General features: G+C 34.8%; 1 protein-coding gene across 1 annotated transcript in view; it reads left to right on the top strand.

Annotated features, from left to right (window-relative positions):
- The window catches only part of LOC149075497 (calcium/calmodulin-dependent protein kinase kinase 1-like), a 113,815-nt gene extending 95,150 nt beyond the window's left edge, over nucleotides 1-18,665 (top strand). The window contains exons 10-18 of the mRNA XM_089242863.1: nucleotides 3,924-3,997; nucleotides 6,314-6,413; nucleotides 8,609-8,634; nucleotides 10,571-10,698; nucleotides 11,775-11,862; nucleotides 12,065-12,187; nucleotides 13,800-13,915; nucleotides 14,278-14,382; nucleotides 16,770-18,665. Coding sequence (XP_089098989.1) covers nucleotides 3,924-3,997; nucleotides 6,314-6,413; nucleotides 8,609-8,634; nucleotides 10,571-10,698; nucleotides 11,775-11,862; nucleotides 12,065-12,187; nucleotides 13,800-13,915; nucleotides 14,278-14,353 — 731 coding nt within the window. The 3' untranslated portion in view covers nucleotides 14,354-14,382; nucleotides 16,770-18,665. The remainder of the gene's footprint in view (nucleotides 1-3,923; nucleotides 3,998-6,313; nucleotides 6,414-8,608; nucleotides 8,635-10,570; nucleotides 10,699-11,774; nucleotides 11,863-12,064; nucleotides 12,188-13,799; nucleotides 13,916-14,277; nucleotides 14,383-16,769) is intronic.
- Nucleotides 18,666-19,421: the final 756 nt, after the last annotated feature.

The raw sequence follows: 19,421 nt of genomic DNA, 5'->3' as shown, positions 1-19,421 counted from the left end.
TGAATCCCTTGGACGACGCATTGCTGCGCGACCAAGGCCGCCTGTTACTGTCCGAGACTTGCAGATTGCACTTCTTGAGGAGTGGAACAGTATTCCCCAAAGTCTGATCGATAACCTCATCGCATCCATGGCAAACAGGTGTGCAGCAGTCTTAGCTGTTCGAGGAGACCACACGCCCTATTAAAACTCATGCATCATGTCTAAACAGTACTTTTTTTTTATCGTTTACATGTAACCAAATTGTTGTCCTAAATCATCTTTTCACGTTTTTTCCATATTTTCAAAGAATTAAAGCTTAATTCCAAATTTTTTTACGTCTTTTTTCTGTATTGCGCATTGATACGCGTGTACTATCCATTATATGCCAATACGTGGCTGTCTCGCACTCTCTTCACTTTTTTGCTTGCTCCCCTAATTGTTTTGAGCAGTGTAGATTCATTAGAAAACCAAACATAGAAATTGTGTTTCGGCAAGCCACTGTATTTATTGCATGTCAATATAATTATTATTATATAATATATATCATTATTATTATGATCGTTAAGTATTATAGTATTGTTAAATTATATCATTGTAATATTATCGTGTGAGCAAACGAGACGTAATGAAAAATAAAAGCGAAATCATTAATAGACGCTGGTGTTTGGCGATAAGTTGCTAAACGTAACAGCAGGAGGTGGCAGGCTTTACACATACGGTGATGTTTCTATAACGTCACAGTAGCCTGATTCTGATTGGCTGATAATGTCAAAAATACAAATAAAATCGCCATAACTACGAAGAACAGCCAAAACTAGAGAGGAAATCCTTAATCAGACGTCATTGATCACGTGATACAAACTATCCAATCAAATCCGACACTAGAAAACAGTCGGACAAGGATTGAGGCGCTTGTCATTTTTATGCGGTGCATGTGCTGTTAAGTATTAGTATTACCCTCGGAGGTAGTTATTTGTAACGCAATTGACACGTTTAAAAAGAAATACGATAAACATGTTGGGGTAATCGAGAAGCTATCCATACTTAGAATAAGACAACCATAACTATTCTTTATGGGCATTGTATAATATTTTATCATGTGTATATATTGTTTACAATTTTTGTTAATTGAATTTTTAATTGGGTTGCTGTATTTTTGAATTATATGACATCCATATTTTTATGGACATCTTTTTCTCAGCCACCTCGTTGGGCATTTTGCCTGTTGTGGCGTTGTATTTGTATTTGTATTTGTATTAGTAACATCATATTTACAAGATAAACCATACACACTTTTATTCATTAACAAGAGTAAATATGTGCGTGGTATTTATTCCTGCTTTAATTATTAAGTAAATATTAATTGCAGAAATTAGCTGAAATGTATCGTTGTTTAAAAAATATTTGAAAATTTTTCTTTGGTCTCGAAATATTATGGAAAACGCAGTCCAGAACGCAATCCAGTAATTGTCCCAGAGAAACGTGTCAAAAGAATGAAGATACATTGCTCTCTCCGCAAACATTAACTGATTTGACGTGGTCCGCATTCGTCATAAAATCGACTATCAATTCTCACTCTCTTTTGTCAAACAATTTAGAAAATTTCGCCGGCGGAAAATCCAAAGTAATTTCTTAACGAAGGTCGTCTCATTGGGGGAAGATAACCAATTTTAGTACCCAAATAACAAACACCTATCCAATCACGAGTGTAAGTAGGAATTTCTCTCGCGTCGACACGGATTTTCAAAATCATTAGAGAACCTTTATTTATGGCGTAAATACAAATTTCGATGAGAAAATGCTTCATAAAATTTGACGTCGAAACACATTTACTGGCAAAGAACATCCCCGAGTAACATGGGGATAAAAAATGTTTCCAGCAATATTTTTCTCGGGGGTGTCGTTTTCGAGACAGCAAATATGCAAATCGTGGATTTTTAGCACCGAGTCGCCAAAAGCAATGGAGCGGAAGTTGCGCCATTTTAGGGGATCCGAAAAAAACAAAATTTATAGGGTATGTAAAGAATTTAAAGCATCGAATTAGCTGATGTATCCTCGTTTGTAGCGATATTTATCGATTTCCCTGAGGCGTACTCTCTGAGATTACCCTTACACACTAGTAAGTACATCATGGATAGCAGAAATACTGGAAATCTTAGTCCCGGATCTTAACGGTTTGTTTTCAGAAAAAAAAAGGAAACGGATAACAAAGAACAAAGTCTATAGACACATACAGACTTTTTATTCGTTTTCCTTTTCATGTGTCTACAGCCTTTGTTATCCGGTTTTGTTCTGCTTTGTTTTTCCCGTGTTTGCGTGGTTCCTCCCACAGACCTCGTTTTTGAAAAACATACCTCTATGTTTTCTTTTCAGCGAATCCTATTCACATTTACAGGGTGTCCCATAAACCTCACAAATGGTTTAAAATTCATAACAATTGAAGTATTAGGTATATTTGAATGTGGTTTGCCAAAAAATAAATATTCTAACGAAGAGGGATTTTTTTCGGTACAGGAAAAAAAATAGTTTAAATATTTCTCAATAGAGGGTGTGTATATTTCTCCCTACACGAAAGGGAATCATTGGAAATACTCAGTCCTTGGATAAATCTCAGTCCTATGAAATGCAGAATGTGCGATTAACAGCTCATATCTGAATTTTCCCAGTCCCCTGCGTTTTTCCACATTAGATTTTCATTATCATGTGTATGTTACGCGATAAATGGGATAAATCCGATTATTATATTTAACAACCAGTTATTATGCATAATCGTCGAAAATTTTTGGCAAGTTTGATAAATTTTCCGAAATTTATTACTTTTATTGGCTATTACTCGTAGTGTCCAAAAGTCATTGGTAAATATCATAAATTTCCCTAGATTAATCACTTTTATCGGTGATTATGCATTGTACCCAAGCGTCGTTGTTAAAAAACACGATAATTCGTACTTTATGGTATACTATGCATGAGATAAGTCATGCCTGTATTGTATCATTATATCGGGGTACGACAGTAAAAATTGTTATTATATTGGGACCGACTACATTCATCACACATACAAGACTCATTTGGAGTTTTTTTTTAATCAAACTCACCAATTTCACTGGAGCTGCTATGAATAATCACAGATAAAGACATTAAATTTCGGGTATTTATCGAATTTACCAAGGACACTTGCGGTTATTATGCATAATCTCCGGTAAAAGCGATAAATTTAGCAAACTTAGAAGGACGATTGGTAAGTATGCATAATAACTGGATATTATATATATAATCGCACGATTGTCTTGTATATCACATTTACCATAGCATTGATATTAATAGATAAAACATTATTAGTGAAGTTGTTTCATCACAGCCACGAATCACCGGCTGAAGTTTTACGAGCGTTTCAGACTCGGAAGAGATTGAAGAAAGGTTCTCGGGTCTCGAAATTTGATTGGTTTTCTTGCAGCGCTCTCTATCAACAATAATTTAAATTTTTTTTTCTGAACACACTCTTCTTCCCCCGTGAGAATAACTTCCCGCAAACCATATTTACAAATATACCAATTCCTTCAATTTTTTTGAATTTTTTAACTATTTACGAATTTACGGGACACCTTGCGCTAAAACTCGAATTTTTCTTCTGAAAAAGTATATATTGTGAAAAAACTCATTAAATATATTGTTTTTTTGTTTTTTTTTTCGTTGAAATTAGCAATAATTTGGAACAACTTTACGTGAGGTAGTCTCAAGCTTATTAATGGGAGTTGCATGATAATTGATAGTTATTTTAATTATTTCTGCGCGTATATTTGTAATTGAATTGTGTGAGATAAGTCCGTCTCACGTTGCGAAATTACTTTAGTTCTTTGGTGTGTGTGTGTGTGTTTTTTTTTTCTTGGTAAACAGCTAATTATCGTAATTACAATTTTTCTTGATTGTTGTTGTTTTCTTTGCAGTGCATTTCCAAAAAATAATTCACCGCGATATCAAGCCATCCAATTTGCTTTTGAGTAACCGACAAAGGATTCAGGTCTGTCTCAATTTTTTTTTTTTAGCATTTCTTTCAATTTAAATAATATCCATTCTTTAAAATTCTGAGCATTAATTTATTTTAATTTTTTTTAGCTAATAAAAAAGCATTTAATCAAACGGTACACACAACAGTCTTTCTCTCTCTCTCTTCAGCCGCCGGTCGGCGCAACATTTCGTCAAATCCATAAAGCCGCTGAATAATTTTAGATTTGATAAATGGGTACATATATGTTGGTTTTTATTTATGCGTTAGACGCGTCGGAATGTCAGAACTGTTTCTCCAGTTTATGTGTAATTATTTGGCGGTCATAAATTATTTCTAGTTATTCTTTCTGATCCGCAAATTATTCGTCCTATTCACTGTATTTATTTTTTGCCGGTTTACAAATCATTTTTCCTATTTATGGAATTTATTTTTGAACTGTCCGCATATTCGCATATTATTTGTCCCGTTCATTTATGTTTTTCCGGTCCGTAAATTATTTTTCCTATTTGTTTCTATTTATTTTTTTTTTTTTCTGGTCCCCAAATTATTTCTACCATTCGTTTTTTGCTGGTTTTCAAATTGTTTCCCCCACATTTATTTTTTCCCCCGCCCAGCGCCCATAAATCATTTCCCACATTTATTTTGTTTCATATATTTTTGCCGGCCATAAATAATTTCTAATTATTTTTCCTGGTCCGCAAAATCATTTCTTCCATCTCTGTATTTATTTTTTGCCGGTCTGCAAATTATTTCTCACATTTATTTATTTTTCTCAGCGGCTCTCAAATTATTTCTCCAATTATTATTTTATATTATTATTACTATAAAATATTATTTTTTAATATATAATTATTTCTACAAATTATTTATGATGCTCATTTTTATTTCTTGTCGGTCCAATTATTTCTCCCATTTTTGTTGGTCCATGAAATTGTTCAAACACTTTCACCGGTCTACCGTCGTAAAAAATGTTGAAGAACACTGGTATACACTAGCTGGTCAAATAAAATGATAAAATTACATATTCTATTGCCCTTGCAACCCTTTAGAGAAGGTGTTGTGATCTTGGGCTTTTTTTTTTCTGGATTGTAATCACCAATGAAGTGAAATATGCTGAGTATTTTAGCATACTTCAGACCGTGATCACTCCATCTCTCAATAGACATTTTCTTCTCTCGAAAAAAGAAGATGGCGTGTTCCAGAATGACGATACAATAATACTACATTTATCTGACACTAGGAAAAATTGATATAAAGAGCAGGAGTCATTCATCATACGGGATGTGTGATTATCGCCACCTAAATCCAATGGAAAGCTTAAGGAATTAAGTAGGAAGGAGTCTGAGGAATCATATTCGGCTCTCTCTAGAACCATTAAGGATCGTGGCCGAGCATTAAAGCAGTTGTACCTAAACATAAATTTTGAGGTATTGCACAAACTCAAAAACTAATGCCACGGTGAATGCGTGTTTAATTCGTAATAAAAGCGATCCAACTAAATGACAGAGTGTGTGAATTTTGTTTTTTTGGCGAGGTAGTGTACTCATCACGCAATGAAAACTATTAGATAATAAACGAATATACATTATCCATACATTTAACCCATTCTTTGACGAATTTCGGTGCCAATTTGGATGATTTATTTGTTATTGTCTCAATGAAAAGTCACCAAAAGTGAAGTATCCACTATAATTTCACTCAAAATGACGATTTATAAAGCCAGTTCCTCACCCACGGTGCTAGGCCGTCCCAAACCGCGTAAAAACCGGTTTTTCACGTCAAAATCACTTGTCATACCTGAAAAACCGGTTTTGAGCTTCTCGGAGCGGGGTTAGCGCTGTAGAACCGGTTTAACAAGTTTCGCGATATGGATTTAAAAAGTGAAATTTTCCGTGTTAAGCAATGTTTTTATGCAGTGATATGCACCCATCTCTGTGCACTTATTTTAATTGGTGCCCGAGAACGGATGTCAAACCTTTATGTTGTATAGTTACGAAGTAGGGATGTTTTCTGAATTCATGAAATTTGATTGGACAAATAGAAAGGGTATGAAAATTATGTTGAGATATTTCACTGTCTGTGTTCTTTCATCCGGAATAATGACGAGCGGTTTTCCTGATGTCGCAATTTAAAGGACCATTTCATGGGCTCTTATCCGTAATTACGATGTATGTTCGCAAATTGGATTTAAACGCAATTTTTCCTCGTGAGTGCTCGTACGGAAAATGTCGTATCTGAGTGATTTTTCGCATTCTTTGTGCTATCGATTTTTGATAATAGTTGGTCATTGCGATTTGCTCGTTGACAATTGATGCAGTTCCCTTTCAGATTTCTGACTTCGGTGTGTGTAATCAGTTCGAGGGAGTGGACGCATTCCTGTCCGACACGTCTGGTACTCCGGCATTCGTAGCTCCTGAAGCCCTGAAAGGTGAAAAAAATATAATTAATTTACTGTGGAGTAAAGTGTTAATTTTAGTATACACCTATATTTTTAATTTTATTTATAATTTTATAACGACGATTTTAAAAATAAATACTCAGACTCTGTACCGTAATTTCACACAATGGTCCAAAATAACGCTATTTTCTGCATTAATCATCATAACTTCTGTATTCAAGCTGTTCATTTTTTTTACTGATATTTCCTGTAGAAAGATTAAGCATTAATATTAAACATTTTTTTTGTTCCTTATATATGTAGTTCAAATATGGATTTTTAAAAAATTAAATTTTGGACCATAGTTGTATTATAAAGTCCCAACTATAGTCCATCATATATTTCGTGTTACATTACAAATCGCTTACGAACCATGTTGAGAGAATCTACTTCAACTATATATCATATATCCATCTTTATCTTCTTTGATAGAAGAGGATGAAGAAGGAGGTTTTTCTAAATTCTACCCCTAAGGGAGTCAAAAAAGGGGGTCCATAGAGAAAAGGGGTTTCATAGAGAAATGGGAGGGTCGCCGATCTAAAACCGCTGAAGTTCATCATGAAATTTGATTAGAAGTTTCGTATCATGACTATGAGAGGGGTTTTTTGAAATTCGACCGCTAAAGGGGTTCAGTGGGGGTGGGGGGTCGTATTACTTTGGTCAGTATTTTTGTATTGTAATGTAGAGATTCACTGAGAATGGATTTTCCAAAATTCAGCCCCCATTAGGGGGGAGGTTCAAAGGTTATATGGAGCAATCATCACTGAGCTGAAATCCTGAAGCCCACTATACGGGGAATAATACCCACTAAGACGGGATTTCTGAAAATTCATCCCCTAAGGGGGTCATGAGTCAAATGTTACATGGGGGAATCATCCCATGTAATGATCGACGTAATGTAACATAACCATGTAACTCATCAACGAGTAATTTTCAAATTACCAATTCCACGCGAGCGATGCTACGGTGGTTGGACCATAGTACAATTTTCTATTATTTTCCTATAATTATTTTTATGCGCACGCAAAAGTAAATATTTTTATCAAACATATGTAGATACTAAATTACCTGTAATACATAACAGGAATAGCGCAGAACAGCTTGTTGTAGTAACTTGTAGCCGAGTAAGTTTGCAGCTGACAAGATAACGTGAAAAACATAACCCACCAACTAACAGCTGATTCGCGGGAAAGTATCGGAGAAAAGGCGTCCTAACCACATCTCCATATTACACTATCTATGCTCTTTGATTTAGTAATTAAGTAGCTCACTAGATGTTGTTAGCATTGCGGTTACCGATGTTTTAGTGAGCACGGGTGTTTGGACCATAATTGTGGTCTCGTACCATAGTCATGTGAAATTACGGTATTTAAAAGTTACTTTTTATTCTGACATTTTTCATTTGAAATGACACACTGGTCGTGTGTGAATGTGTGGTACTTGAATAACAGTTTTAAATTTAATTGAACAAAGTGGGTTTTGTCCCATAAATTCGTAAATAGTTAAAAAATTCATAAATATTCAAGGAATAGGTATATTTGAATGCAATTTGCGAAAAAGTTATTCTTATGAAAAGGGGGGATTTCTTCTTCTTTCTTTCTTTTTTTATACAGGAAAAATGAGTTCGAATTTTTGTCAATATAGAGCGCTGCACCAAAGTAAATCATTGGTGATTGGACCTGAACCTCTTCCTTCAAATTCGTGGCTGAGGTAAATCAATTTCAACAACAGTGCTTTGTCCACCGATGATCAACATCACAATGAAAACCTTTTGTAAGCTCCCGTAGCAGGAAAATTCAAAAATGAGCTTTTAATCTTATACTCTGCATTTTATAGGACGCTGATTTGCATATTTTCAGTGATTCGCTTTCATGCAGCGCTCTCTATCAATTAAAATTTGAACTAAATTTTTTGTACCAAAAAAAATTCTTCTCTTTCCAACTTTTTTCCAAACCGCATTCAAAAATATACCAATGCTTTCAATTTTCAAAAATTTTTAAAATGCACATGTATTTACAAATTTTTGAGACAACTTGTATTTTAAATACGGGAAATTATTCACAAATTTGGAAATTTATTTAATATTGTTGAGTTACAAAAGCAAAATACAACTCAAATGCATGCGAATGATTGCATTTTTAGCGGTATATGTCTAAACTGGATTTTTGTTTCTGTTGTGCATGCAGGAACAAGAACACGATACAGTGGAAAAGTGAGTACTTATACATGCCATTTCTTTTTGATTTTTGTCTGTAACTTTATATATACTATACTCAGACTAGAATTGAACTTTGAGCCGATTCCCAGCCCGCGAGGGCCAACTCTGCCGGCATAAAAACTGGCCAAGAAGGCCTGTGAAGAAGAAAATGTGTACATGTTTGTAGATAGATATGTGTTTGCATGAATGTGTAGTGTATGTAAAAAGAACTGGTCAAATTGGTTAAAAGTCATGATCTGGCTATAAGCAGGCAAATGTCATCACAGAAGCAGGTCACACAATCTGCAGCTAGCAACATCTATTCGAAGTGGAATGGGGGAAAAAACATCACATGGGAGTCGTGACGCAAAAAACCCCAGCAATAACATCAAAAATGCAATACAGGTAATAAAGTTCTGTTTCAACTCAGTGCATCAGAAATTAATGGGGATTTACTATTGACAAATTTTATGTAAGCAAAACAATCCAAAGTTTAAAAAGAGTCTCTTCTCGCTCTTTTTTTTTAACACCTTTTTCAAATGTACATCATATGCAGGTCAAGTTCAATATGCAAATTCAATTGGGAAATATATGTGTATATACAAAATTCAATAATGAGAAGATACAGAGTATGTAAGTAATGTGAAAATATACAATTGAATGAGAGAATTTATATATTAAAATACATAATAATAAAATACATAACTATTCATCTGTTTACATATAGAGTTATCAAATTTAAATTTCTGTCAAGTCATAAGATTGTGGAGAGCGCTCTACACACACAGGTCCAAATAATACCAAATTCGGACAACAGACACTTTCAGAAATTATTGTTTTCATAGGAAGAAGAGTTTGACAAAAACAAATCTCTCAGAGGTTTCGACGTTACACTCACCATTCATTAAATAAAAATTTGTGCGTCGCTCGATAAATCATTCTGCAGATGTTCAACATGTTCCCAAAAGTTTTCCACACACACACAATGCTTTCTATTCTCACGCCTTACTTAGAATAACCCTGTGCACTCCTCCTCACATGTTAGAAAAATAATAAATTGGCACGTTCTTAGGGATATGGACTTACAGTGATGAGGCTGTGGAAAACATTATTTGATCACTGTTGTCGCACTACGGTTATTCATTTTCTGCACACGTGGGCTAATTGAGCCCACGCCAATCCTAGGCCAGCTAAGCTAAGCCATTGCCCAAACCTAGAAGTTGGTGCGCTAACCCTTTGGTGTGGGACTCCGTGCGGTAGTAATCTTTTTCTTTGGACATGTCCCCGTTTCTGTTGTACCCCTGTGTCAGGAGAGTTTCTGACAAGGATGAACCAGGTATCGAACTCGCGACACCTCTAAACATCCTTTAGTAGAGTGTCTTATCGAGCTACCGCGCCCAGTGAAAAAACAAGATTGAACAGGAAAGCATTGTTGAAAACCAACAAGAATACTGTATAATGACCTTTTTTTCAAATATGATCCCCACGTATTCCCAAGAGATCTATCTGACAAGTGAATTTCTTAGTGTGTCAGTAAACATTCATTCCCGAACCAGGATTCGAATACCAGACCTGCACAGCCGAAGACTATCGCGCTAACCATTGCCAGCCGGCCATTCAAAAAAAAATTATTTAGCCTCTTATTTTTTGGTGAATTTTTTTTCATGTAACCCTCTCAGTGATTGAATACCTCGCCTCCTCAAAAGTCTCTTATATTATCATTCACAAAGCCTAGATATATTTTGTCAAGTTAGTTTCCCGATACATTTATTTGTACCTGCTGAAAATCGGGAGAAAACCCTTTCCATTAAAAAATATATAACATTTTTTACAAAGTTGTGTGACTTTGGTGGCGTTTGGATCCCAGTAGAATGATTTTCCACGATCCTCTGAGTTGGAGAAGTTTAATTTCGATAATCCTGTACTTTGACACTTTTTTTTAATTTAACAGGCTCTTGATATCTGGCAAATGGGAGTGAGTCTTTATTCTCTGGTATATGGTTGCGTACCCTACGAGGATTCCAACGTCTTAGCTCTGTACACTAAGATCCGGTCAAATCCACTGCATTTTCCATCCGAGTGAGTATCGACTATTGAGCATGTGTGTATAGTATAACCTCTCTTAGAAGGCCAACCTTCATTCCTGAAAAATACCAGCCCTCTGAAGAGGTAGCCCCTAAGCCCATTTGCGTCCGTAAGGGGTTTAATCAGCGAATGAGATGAGTGTTCTCCATATAACGAGAGCGGATTATTCCGCTCTATATACAGTACGTAAAAACCCGCTCCATTATCGACGTGTAATGATAACAGGCAGACATTTATATAGGGAGGGGGCGCAAATGAACTAATAGTGCAGTAGTGGTTCGTAACTTTGAGTCCCTAGGACAAGGATGCTCAACCTTCTGGTGAGTGCGAGCTACTTGAGTGATCTAGAAATGTGCCGCAGGCAGTGCCGTAACAACTAGGCAGGTACAACAGGGGAACCCGCACAGGGCCTACTTGGAAGGGGTGCCCATAATGCAAATTCTTGCACACGGGAATGGCTAGTTACGACTATGCCCGCAGGTAGAAAAATTGATCTGGAATTGCATCGTGGGCCACTTGAGTGGTTTAATCTGCGGATGGCAACCGAATGAAAAGTTCATGATTTTACAATGCTTATAAATTTTTATAAAGCAATATAGGAAAATTTTAGAATGAAAAATCATGATCATCTATTCACATAGGATCTATGATGGAATTCAGTAGCATTTTAACCGCGGCCTAATTGGCATTCACAGTGAGCGTAATGTGGGATAACCACTATTTAAATCAAGCAATACTTGTATGAACAATGATTTAGTCCATTTTTTACAAAAATTTGGTTTGAGGTCACGGGTCACATCAGATGATTGCAAGAGCCAAATGTGGCTCGCGGGAAATAGGGGTGAGCATGTATGCCCCAGGTCCTGTTTAGAATATTCTAGGGCCTAGAAGTTTTTAAATAGGCCTCGGGGGGACAATCAAGTAAAAAAGGAGCCATGGTATATTCAAAGGGGCATAAAGAGAAATACAGATGTGAGAGGTTTCACTGTATTTATTCAATTTATACATCTCTAAATGAAATATGCTATTTCTAAATGTTCATGGTCCGTAACTTGATGTCATTTTTCCAGGCCATGCGTCAGTGACGAGCTAAAAGATCTATTAGGAGTTATGTTAGAGAAAGATCCCGATCTGCGTGTCAAATTGAAGGACGTCAAGGTAAATTATTATGTTTTTATCGGTCTTTTTTTTACATCCCAATTTTTACATTGATTTTTATCCATTAGAGCACTAGAAATTTTGTTGTTTTTTTTTCCTTTTCCTGTACATTTATTCTTGTTCTAGAAAAGTGTCATTGAGCTAGATCGATCGTTAATCCGATTTTTTTTTTCTATTTTGTTTTGCTCGTCGATATAAACAGAGGCACGTGTGGGTGACCAAGAACGATACGCGTCCTCTTCCTCAGCAGGACGTGGACACAGTTGAAGTCACAGAAGAGGAAATCAATAATTGTATGAGACCCGTTCCGAAGCTGGATACTTTGGTAAAGTTGCAAATAAAGTGTCTTCTTTTTTTGCATTTGGTCAGCGTTTCTCAATCTTTAAGATCTGGCGAAGTCCTTAAAATAACTTCTGTGCTTTAGGAAATCCTTAAAACAGTACCACTGTTCTATTAAACCCTCAAAATAACAAACATGTTCTAGGAATCATCCGGGTAATGCCCTTGATACAAACAGCGCATTGAAAATGTCCATTATGTCTAAGAAATCACACGAAAACATTCATAGTCTCTGATTCGGAAGGAAAATGTTCATTATATTGAAGAACACTGTTCTAGACCATAGGCAACGATATTGCCTAAGAATAATTCGAAAAAATTCATAATGTAGAAATAATCTGGGAAATATGTACGGTCTAGACTCTAGAACAGTATTCTTCAACGTTTTCACAACTGCGACCGGCGGAAATGAAAGAAATAATTTGCGGACCACCAAAAAAATAAATAAATAAATAGGAAAAATAATTTACGGACCGGGAAAAAGTGAGACAGAAATAAAAACTAATATTCAGATGGTGTAATATTTATTAAATTTTTAAAATTATGTAGCGGCTATATGAATTGGTCGAAATGTTTCACGGACCGGCAGGAAATTCTCACGATCCGGCACCGGTCCATGGTCCAGCGGTTCAATAACACCAGTTTAGACATCATCTGCTAAATATCCATGGTCTAGATATCATTTGCTAAATATCCATGGTCTAGATATCATCTGAAAAAAATCCATTATTTAAGAATCATCTGAAAAATATGCATGGGTCTAGAAATCATCTCCAGAAGCATACATCATTTAGACAGATTATAATCTATTGATAGTTATCAACTGGGAAATATCCATGGTAGTAATCATTTTGGAAATGACCTGTGGTCTAGATATCACATGCGAAATATCCATCGGCTATTGTCATCCAAAAAATATATTTGTGGTCTAGGATCCACGTGGAAAAAAATTCATGGTCAGCTGGGGATTATTCGAGAGGTCTAACGAACGTTTGAAATAATATCCAAAAAAACGCTGTGCGCTGGTTGGTCGTTGGCTGAAGGAGGTGATTATATTTGATGATTTAAGACATAATTGCGGAATTAAAATAACATACCTTTTATTTATACATTTTTGATAGAATATTGGCGCGCAGGCCGAACGGACGTTCACACTATACTCGGTATCTCGCGATTTTCCACTTCTTTCCCACAGAGAGCAACAGGCCTACAATGGTGCAAACACTCAATCATTACACTTTACTCACAATTTGAAATATACATGGCAGCACTGAAAAAGTAGACGCAACTCTAGATACACACTCAGACTGTTAAGTACACACACACTTTGTTCCAGACTCCACGAAGCTGGGCTGGAAGATATCTCGTCCGGGGGCAGGGTCCCCTGGCGTTGATTCGCCATCACGGTGGTTCTTCTGGTGGGTAACTAAGTACGTTTCTCTCGGTATTGGTGTATGCTGCACCGCAGCTGCATAAAATAAATAAATTTTCACATTCCCGTATTTATCAATGAATACTTTTCTCCCCATTGTACAAAAGTGTTTTAATGAAATTTATTCATATTTGTAACTTGATTATAACCCTGGCAATAATTACAGGTTCTAATCAAGAGCATGCTGAAGAAGCATTCCTTTTCGCATCCTTTCAAGGAGAGCATGGACTGCGAGAAATATGCGTCTTATGCTTCGCGTCGTAATCCCAAGAAAACCCTCAGGTTATTATTCATTTTTTTTTTTTTTGTTCGCTATATTTTTCTTTTGAAAACAACAATTTCTAAAATATGCAAAGGTTTTGCGACTCATTTAAGCTGTAATTACTAGCTAGGTAAAAAAGAGCTGTGTGAATATTTAACAAACCATGCATAAATTTGCATTACATAAAAAGTCTTATCTTATCATTATATAGTTGTATATAGCACAACCTTGTTATTTTCTGTATATAATACAGTTCGCTATATTTTTCATGGGAGGAAGTGGTTTATTTCGTCAGCCTATGGAAGTACGTAGTTTTTCACCTGTATATTTTATATCTATGTATGTTCTACGTATCACAAGCGACATTTTTCTGTTTTTCAAGGAAAATAACAACTTGTCCGAACGTGCCAACGTATGACACATCTCTGAAACAGCAGAATAAAAATGGCGACTTATAAAAATGTACAGGAACGTGCACTCATGTTTGGTAAGCCTAATTAGATACGATTTAGTTGTAGGAATATGCAAGAGTGAGCTAGCTTGATGAAAGTGTAACTTCTCTGCTACAGGGGCTATAATTGCGAATCCGAGCATGCGCAGAAACGCCCATGAGGGTATGTGACAAGTGCGGGCCCCGAGGTTTGTAGGGCCCCCCGCACTTACGGTAATAGAAATGAAAAAAATATACAATGTATCAAAAATACTTTTTTTTGTAGTAAACAAGGTGTCTCTGAACTTCAATTGATTTGATTCTGGGAATTTCATCCATTGTGAAATTTTCATCAATTCTGGAACTATTTCTCTTATTAATTCTGAATTTCTATCAATTATGGAATTATTTTCTCATTAATTCTGAATTTTCATAAATTCTGGGATTTTTTTCTTTGATTAATTTTTGAATTTTCATCGGTGAGTGGATATTTTTCAGCATTCCTGCATATTTGTGATAATGCATAAATCTTTGTATTGCCGATTCTTCTCTCCCACAAAATATATTAAATCTGAGGTAAGAAGCCCCGAAATTATTTTTGCACCTTTCCCCCGCGTCTGATAAGGGCGGCCCTGCGCAGTAGCACTAACATTATTGCATACAAAAGTAATAAACATCATTTGAATTTTTTAGGACTTGTTTTTCAAGTATACAACTGAAAGTTCTTAAAAATCAAGGAGCCAGAACGGAATGGCTTGCTAATACTAGAAAAAGTGATAAAATTTTTTAGTGCCAAAAATATCATTTTTACTAAAAAAAGAAAACTAGTTTGCTTGGTAAGTAGGGCACTTACAATACGAGCGTAAAAAATGAAATAAGAGTACAGTAATACTTGACAAATCCAGTTCTTGCTATCTTTGCTATCTTGCTATTCTAATTCAGCTCAGACAAAATCTATATTATTCACATTTTGGCACACATGGTTTTCCATTTCAACTCCTCAATTTTACCATAACTAATGGTAAATGTAAGCCGCAAACATAAAAAAGACGCGCGTGTCACGTCTTTTCTCACTCCAGACACTTCGTAAAACCCATGCGTAATTTTTTCATTCAATGACAAAAATCTGAATGAAACTAAATTTTGTAACGTTTTTCTTACCTCTTAAGTTCTCATTGAGAATTTTTAAATACTAATTAAAAATTAGAAATTATCCTGAAGTATAAAAAGAACTTCCCCTGTATCAAAAGTGTCATAGAAAACTTATTACAACCTATCACAGAATGTCCGAAAAAAAATTATTGAATGTGAGGCAGTGTTAATTAGTCACAAGAGCTAAAAATAAGCTGTATGAGCTACGGCGTTATTACAGGAAGGTATGGCATATTAGGAAACAAATAGTCATAATTCACAAAAAAAATGCTGTATGGGAGAAAACTTCTTGAATGAGGAAATGTTTCGATATAAGCCCTCGAGAAAGGGTTCGCGCTTGTCGCAGAAACCTACGTCCGTTTAACCTCAGAAGATGCCTGCCACAGATGTGGGCGAAACGTTAGGAAGAAAATGCCTTAGACCATGGTCTAATAGCCCAGAAACCGCTTGTAAGTCATTTAATGCCTTCCATGAAAGCCTCAGACAATAATTTCATCTATATTGCCTTACCATTCGACACTATGACCTCTTCGCTCCAGATATGTACACTCATTTTTAATGGTTTTAAATATGGTTCTTTTCTATCAAGTTCTGAGGTATGCATATGTGCAAACTGAAGCGGTCCTAGTAAATACAGTATATGGCTCAAATTATTTTTTTTTCTTTCAAAAGGCATTTTGACATACATAACACAATAACTACAAATCAGTCAATAGTTTTGGCTAAGGTGTGAAGAGGATAATGCCCTCAGAATGTTTATTTTGCAAGTTGTCCCGGTTTTTATTAGTGATTTTGCGTTATGTCCCGGTGTTTATCAAGGATTTGAACTGGGGTTTTTCAGTCGTAGCTAGTGATCTGAATACCTTATTGTACGCGCGCACCTGACAAAGTTCGGTCCCATACCTTAAATCGGTTCAGAATCTGTAATCGAGGTAAATTGTAACTTGGTGACCTTTTTCAAAGCCAACATCACGCAAAATTGTAATTAGCAGTTTGATTAATTTTAGATTTTTTATTTTCGACCACAACTTCCTTTTGAATTTTCGATTTTAAAAAATTATACCTTTTTTTGATATTTTTTACGCAAATTAATTAATTTGCTTTCTAATTTTTTCAAGTAAATCCAGTGCTAATATTTCACGGACATGTAAAATATTTATTCGGGCATCTATCCTTTTAAGTAATGTATTATTGTATAACCATGTATTTATTCATTGTAGTAATAAATACATGATTTCTCAAACGTTTCAACAGACTGTTATATAAATTGCGTTATCGTTCTTCTCTTATAGAAGTTTTATTGAAAAGAATCGATTCAATGCCTTAATGAGAGAAGAGAAGAAGAAGAAGAAAGTGATTACACATCAAAGTGTAATTCCATTTGAAAATATTTATTAATCAGTGCCAAAATATTATACAGTCACGAAGCATCTGATAGCAAATATTTAATTTTCTTCACTCTTATAATGCCTACATGCATCAGTATTATATACTTTGAAAGTCATTTAATAGTGTTTTTTAAGCATAATTATGGTCATTACTTCCATGTTCGAACTTAATTATTCAGGGGAAATGGTGCATGTAATGGCGTCCATAATGATTATATCAAGCAAATACGAAAGTATTTAATTAAATTTCAAAAAGATTTTTCTAATTTTTCTTGTTACTCGTTGACTATTCTTGCTAGTAAATTCCACTATTCGTCTACATTTTAAAAAATTAATTACACGATCTTTTTATAATAATGTGAATATCTTTTCAGTATGTATTTACTCTCTCACAGTTCCTATCGATTTCTTATCGGTATTATATTAGAATTATGAGAATTTGTTGGTATGTAATTTTAGAATAATTTAAAATGAAGAAAAAACAATTTAAGAATTTGTTGGTTGTTTTTGTTTTGGTTATATCTGTATATTCTTTTGCTTTGATAAAAATACAAAATTACTCATATTTTAGAAAATATGCGGCAATTACCGAGCGTGAATAAAGTATGCATTGCCAGTTTTTTTAAATATACAATTTCTTAGAAATAAAAATTTCTGAATTTTAAAAAAATGTAATTTTCAAATTTTTTTATGGTATTCAACTTAATTAGAAATTTGTATTAAAATTAGAAAGATGTACGCGTGAATTATATTAAAAAATATATTTATCAATTCATTCATTCAGAATGAAAATTATATACCGTACAAAAATGAAATTACATGCATTCCATACGGCGCAAAATATTTCTTTTTCGACAGAAATTTTTGTTGAAGGAGTTGTCACTGACTATAAACGTTAGGTCTGTTTTCAGTGAAGTGGGCATGCCCCGATCTATTGAAAAACAAGAACAGCATTCCTAGTCTGCGTAATTTAGAAGTTGGTGTATCTAACTCAAAAATGAAACGATGTAGAAGAGAAATGTCAATTACACAGTTGTGTGTAGAGCATTATCAAATTATGAATAATCGACAAAAAGGCTTTATACGTCTGTAAATCGATTGCAATGGGGGTTTTTTTGTGTTTACACAGGTCTAACTGTTTGAAAGTTTTTTAGTTTCCATATATATAACTGATTTTTCTATTATTTTCATTGCTGATTCCAAAAATGTAATCCTTTTTTTTTTTTCTATCTCACAAAACGATTTCATGAATTTTGAATCGAAATCCAAATGGTTTGGAATATTTATTTTCATTATCAAATAAATATTTGAGGTGATATTTTATGTCGGTCGATATCTACGAGTTGTATTTGTTTATGAGGTGATAACGTACTTCACATTTATATCCTAGCTTTGTCATCATATAATGGTAGGCCCTAAAATCAATCATATATCTTTGTCTCAATGATTTACTGTATTTATTCATATCGCAAGGTTTCAATGAGATTTGTATGCTGCGTGTGTGAATGCTGCGTCCATTGAAATTAGATTTTCACTTCATCTGAAAAAGTAGAGCCCATCTGACAAAAACCGATGCAGATTCGGAATCAATACCCCAAAATCACCCTAAAAATTCACTGGAATATCTTTGGAAATGATTTACTATATTTGTTTATAACGCATAGTTTCAATGTGTTTTGTCTATGCATTATACTGAAATTTAATTTTCACTTTATCTCAAAAACTGGACGTAATTGAATTTTTTGATTATTTTTCCAGTGATTAGCATCCCCAAAACTATAAAAAAAAACAACAACATAACATAAGCATAAACATTTTACTAATAGCCAAACTCGGTTGTAACGACATCTAAGATTCCGCGAAATTTCTCTCTTATAACCAAGTGCTACAATCGAGGTTAATCTTTTAACACTAGAAAGGCCGTAGCAGTCATTTTGACGGTTTTTGATTTTGAAAACGCTACAATCTCGACAGTATTTAACTTACACACTCCGTTTTTGTAACTTTTCATTATTTCTGAACTTGTGTCTGTGTACAAAAATTTGAAAACTTTGAAGGTTTCGTTCGGGATATATCGACGCTCATACCTAGAACGGCCAAGATGTTTTCTCCTTGTGGTGGGCGTTGTAAACTTTTGCTTTTTTAGATTTATTCTCTATCATTTACTGATGGCATACAACTCATCGCATATATTCAGTAGTAACAGATCAATAAGAAAAAATAAATGAAATAATGCACTTTGTTCCGCATCGTGTTACTGGGCAATCTAAAATATCTATTGGCAGGGACAGCATAAATACCCAATCAAAACACTGTATATTATTTAGCTATAGCTTCTGTTGTCAAAGTTGAGGAAACTTTTTTTTCCTAATCGTTCACCTGGCAAGTTTTTGTTGTAGTTGGGCAATTCATACCTCTCTTCGTGCCACCATCTGCTTCAAGGCGCAAATGCGAGCCGATCTCCCCGTTAAAAAAAGTCTCGCCACAGAGAGCAACAGTCCTACAACGATAAATCATTCAATCATAACACTTCACTCATAGTTAGAAAAACTGGCG

This window comes from Pholcus phalangioides, unplaced genomic scaffold, assembly GCF_987345545.1.
Source record: "Pholcus phalangioides strain wild (caught in Gottingen) unplaced genomic scaffold, Ppha-v1.0 ptg000015l_1, whole genome shotgun sequence".
Lineage (NCBI taxonomy): Eukaryota > Metazoa > Arthropoda > Arachnida > Araneae > Pholcidae > Pholcus > Pholcus phalangioides.
The sequence above is the reverse complement of the archived record's forward strand: the minus strand, read 5'-3'. Positions and strand labels throughout refer to the sequence as shown.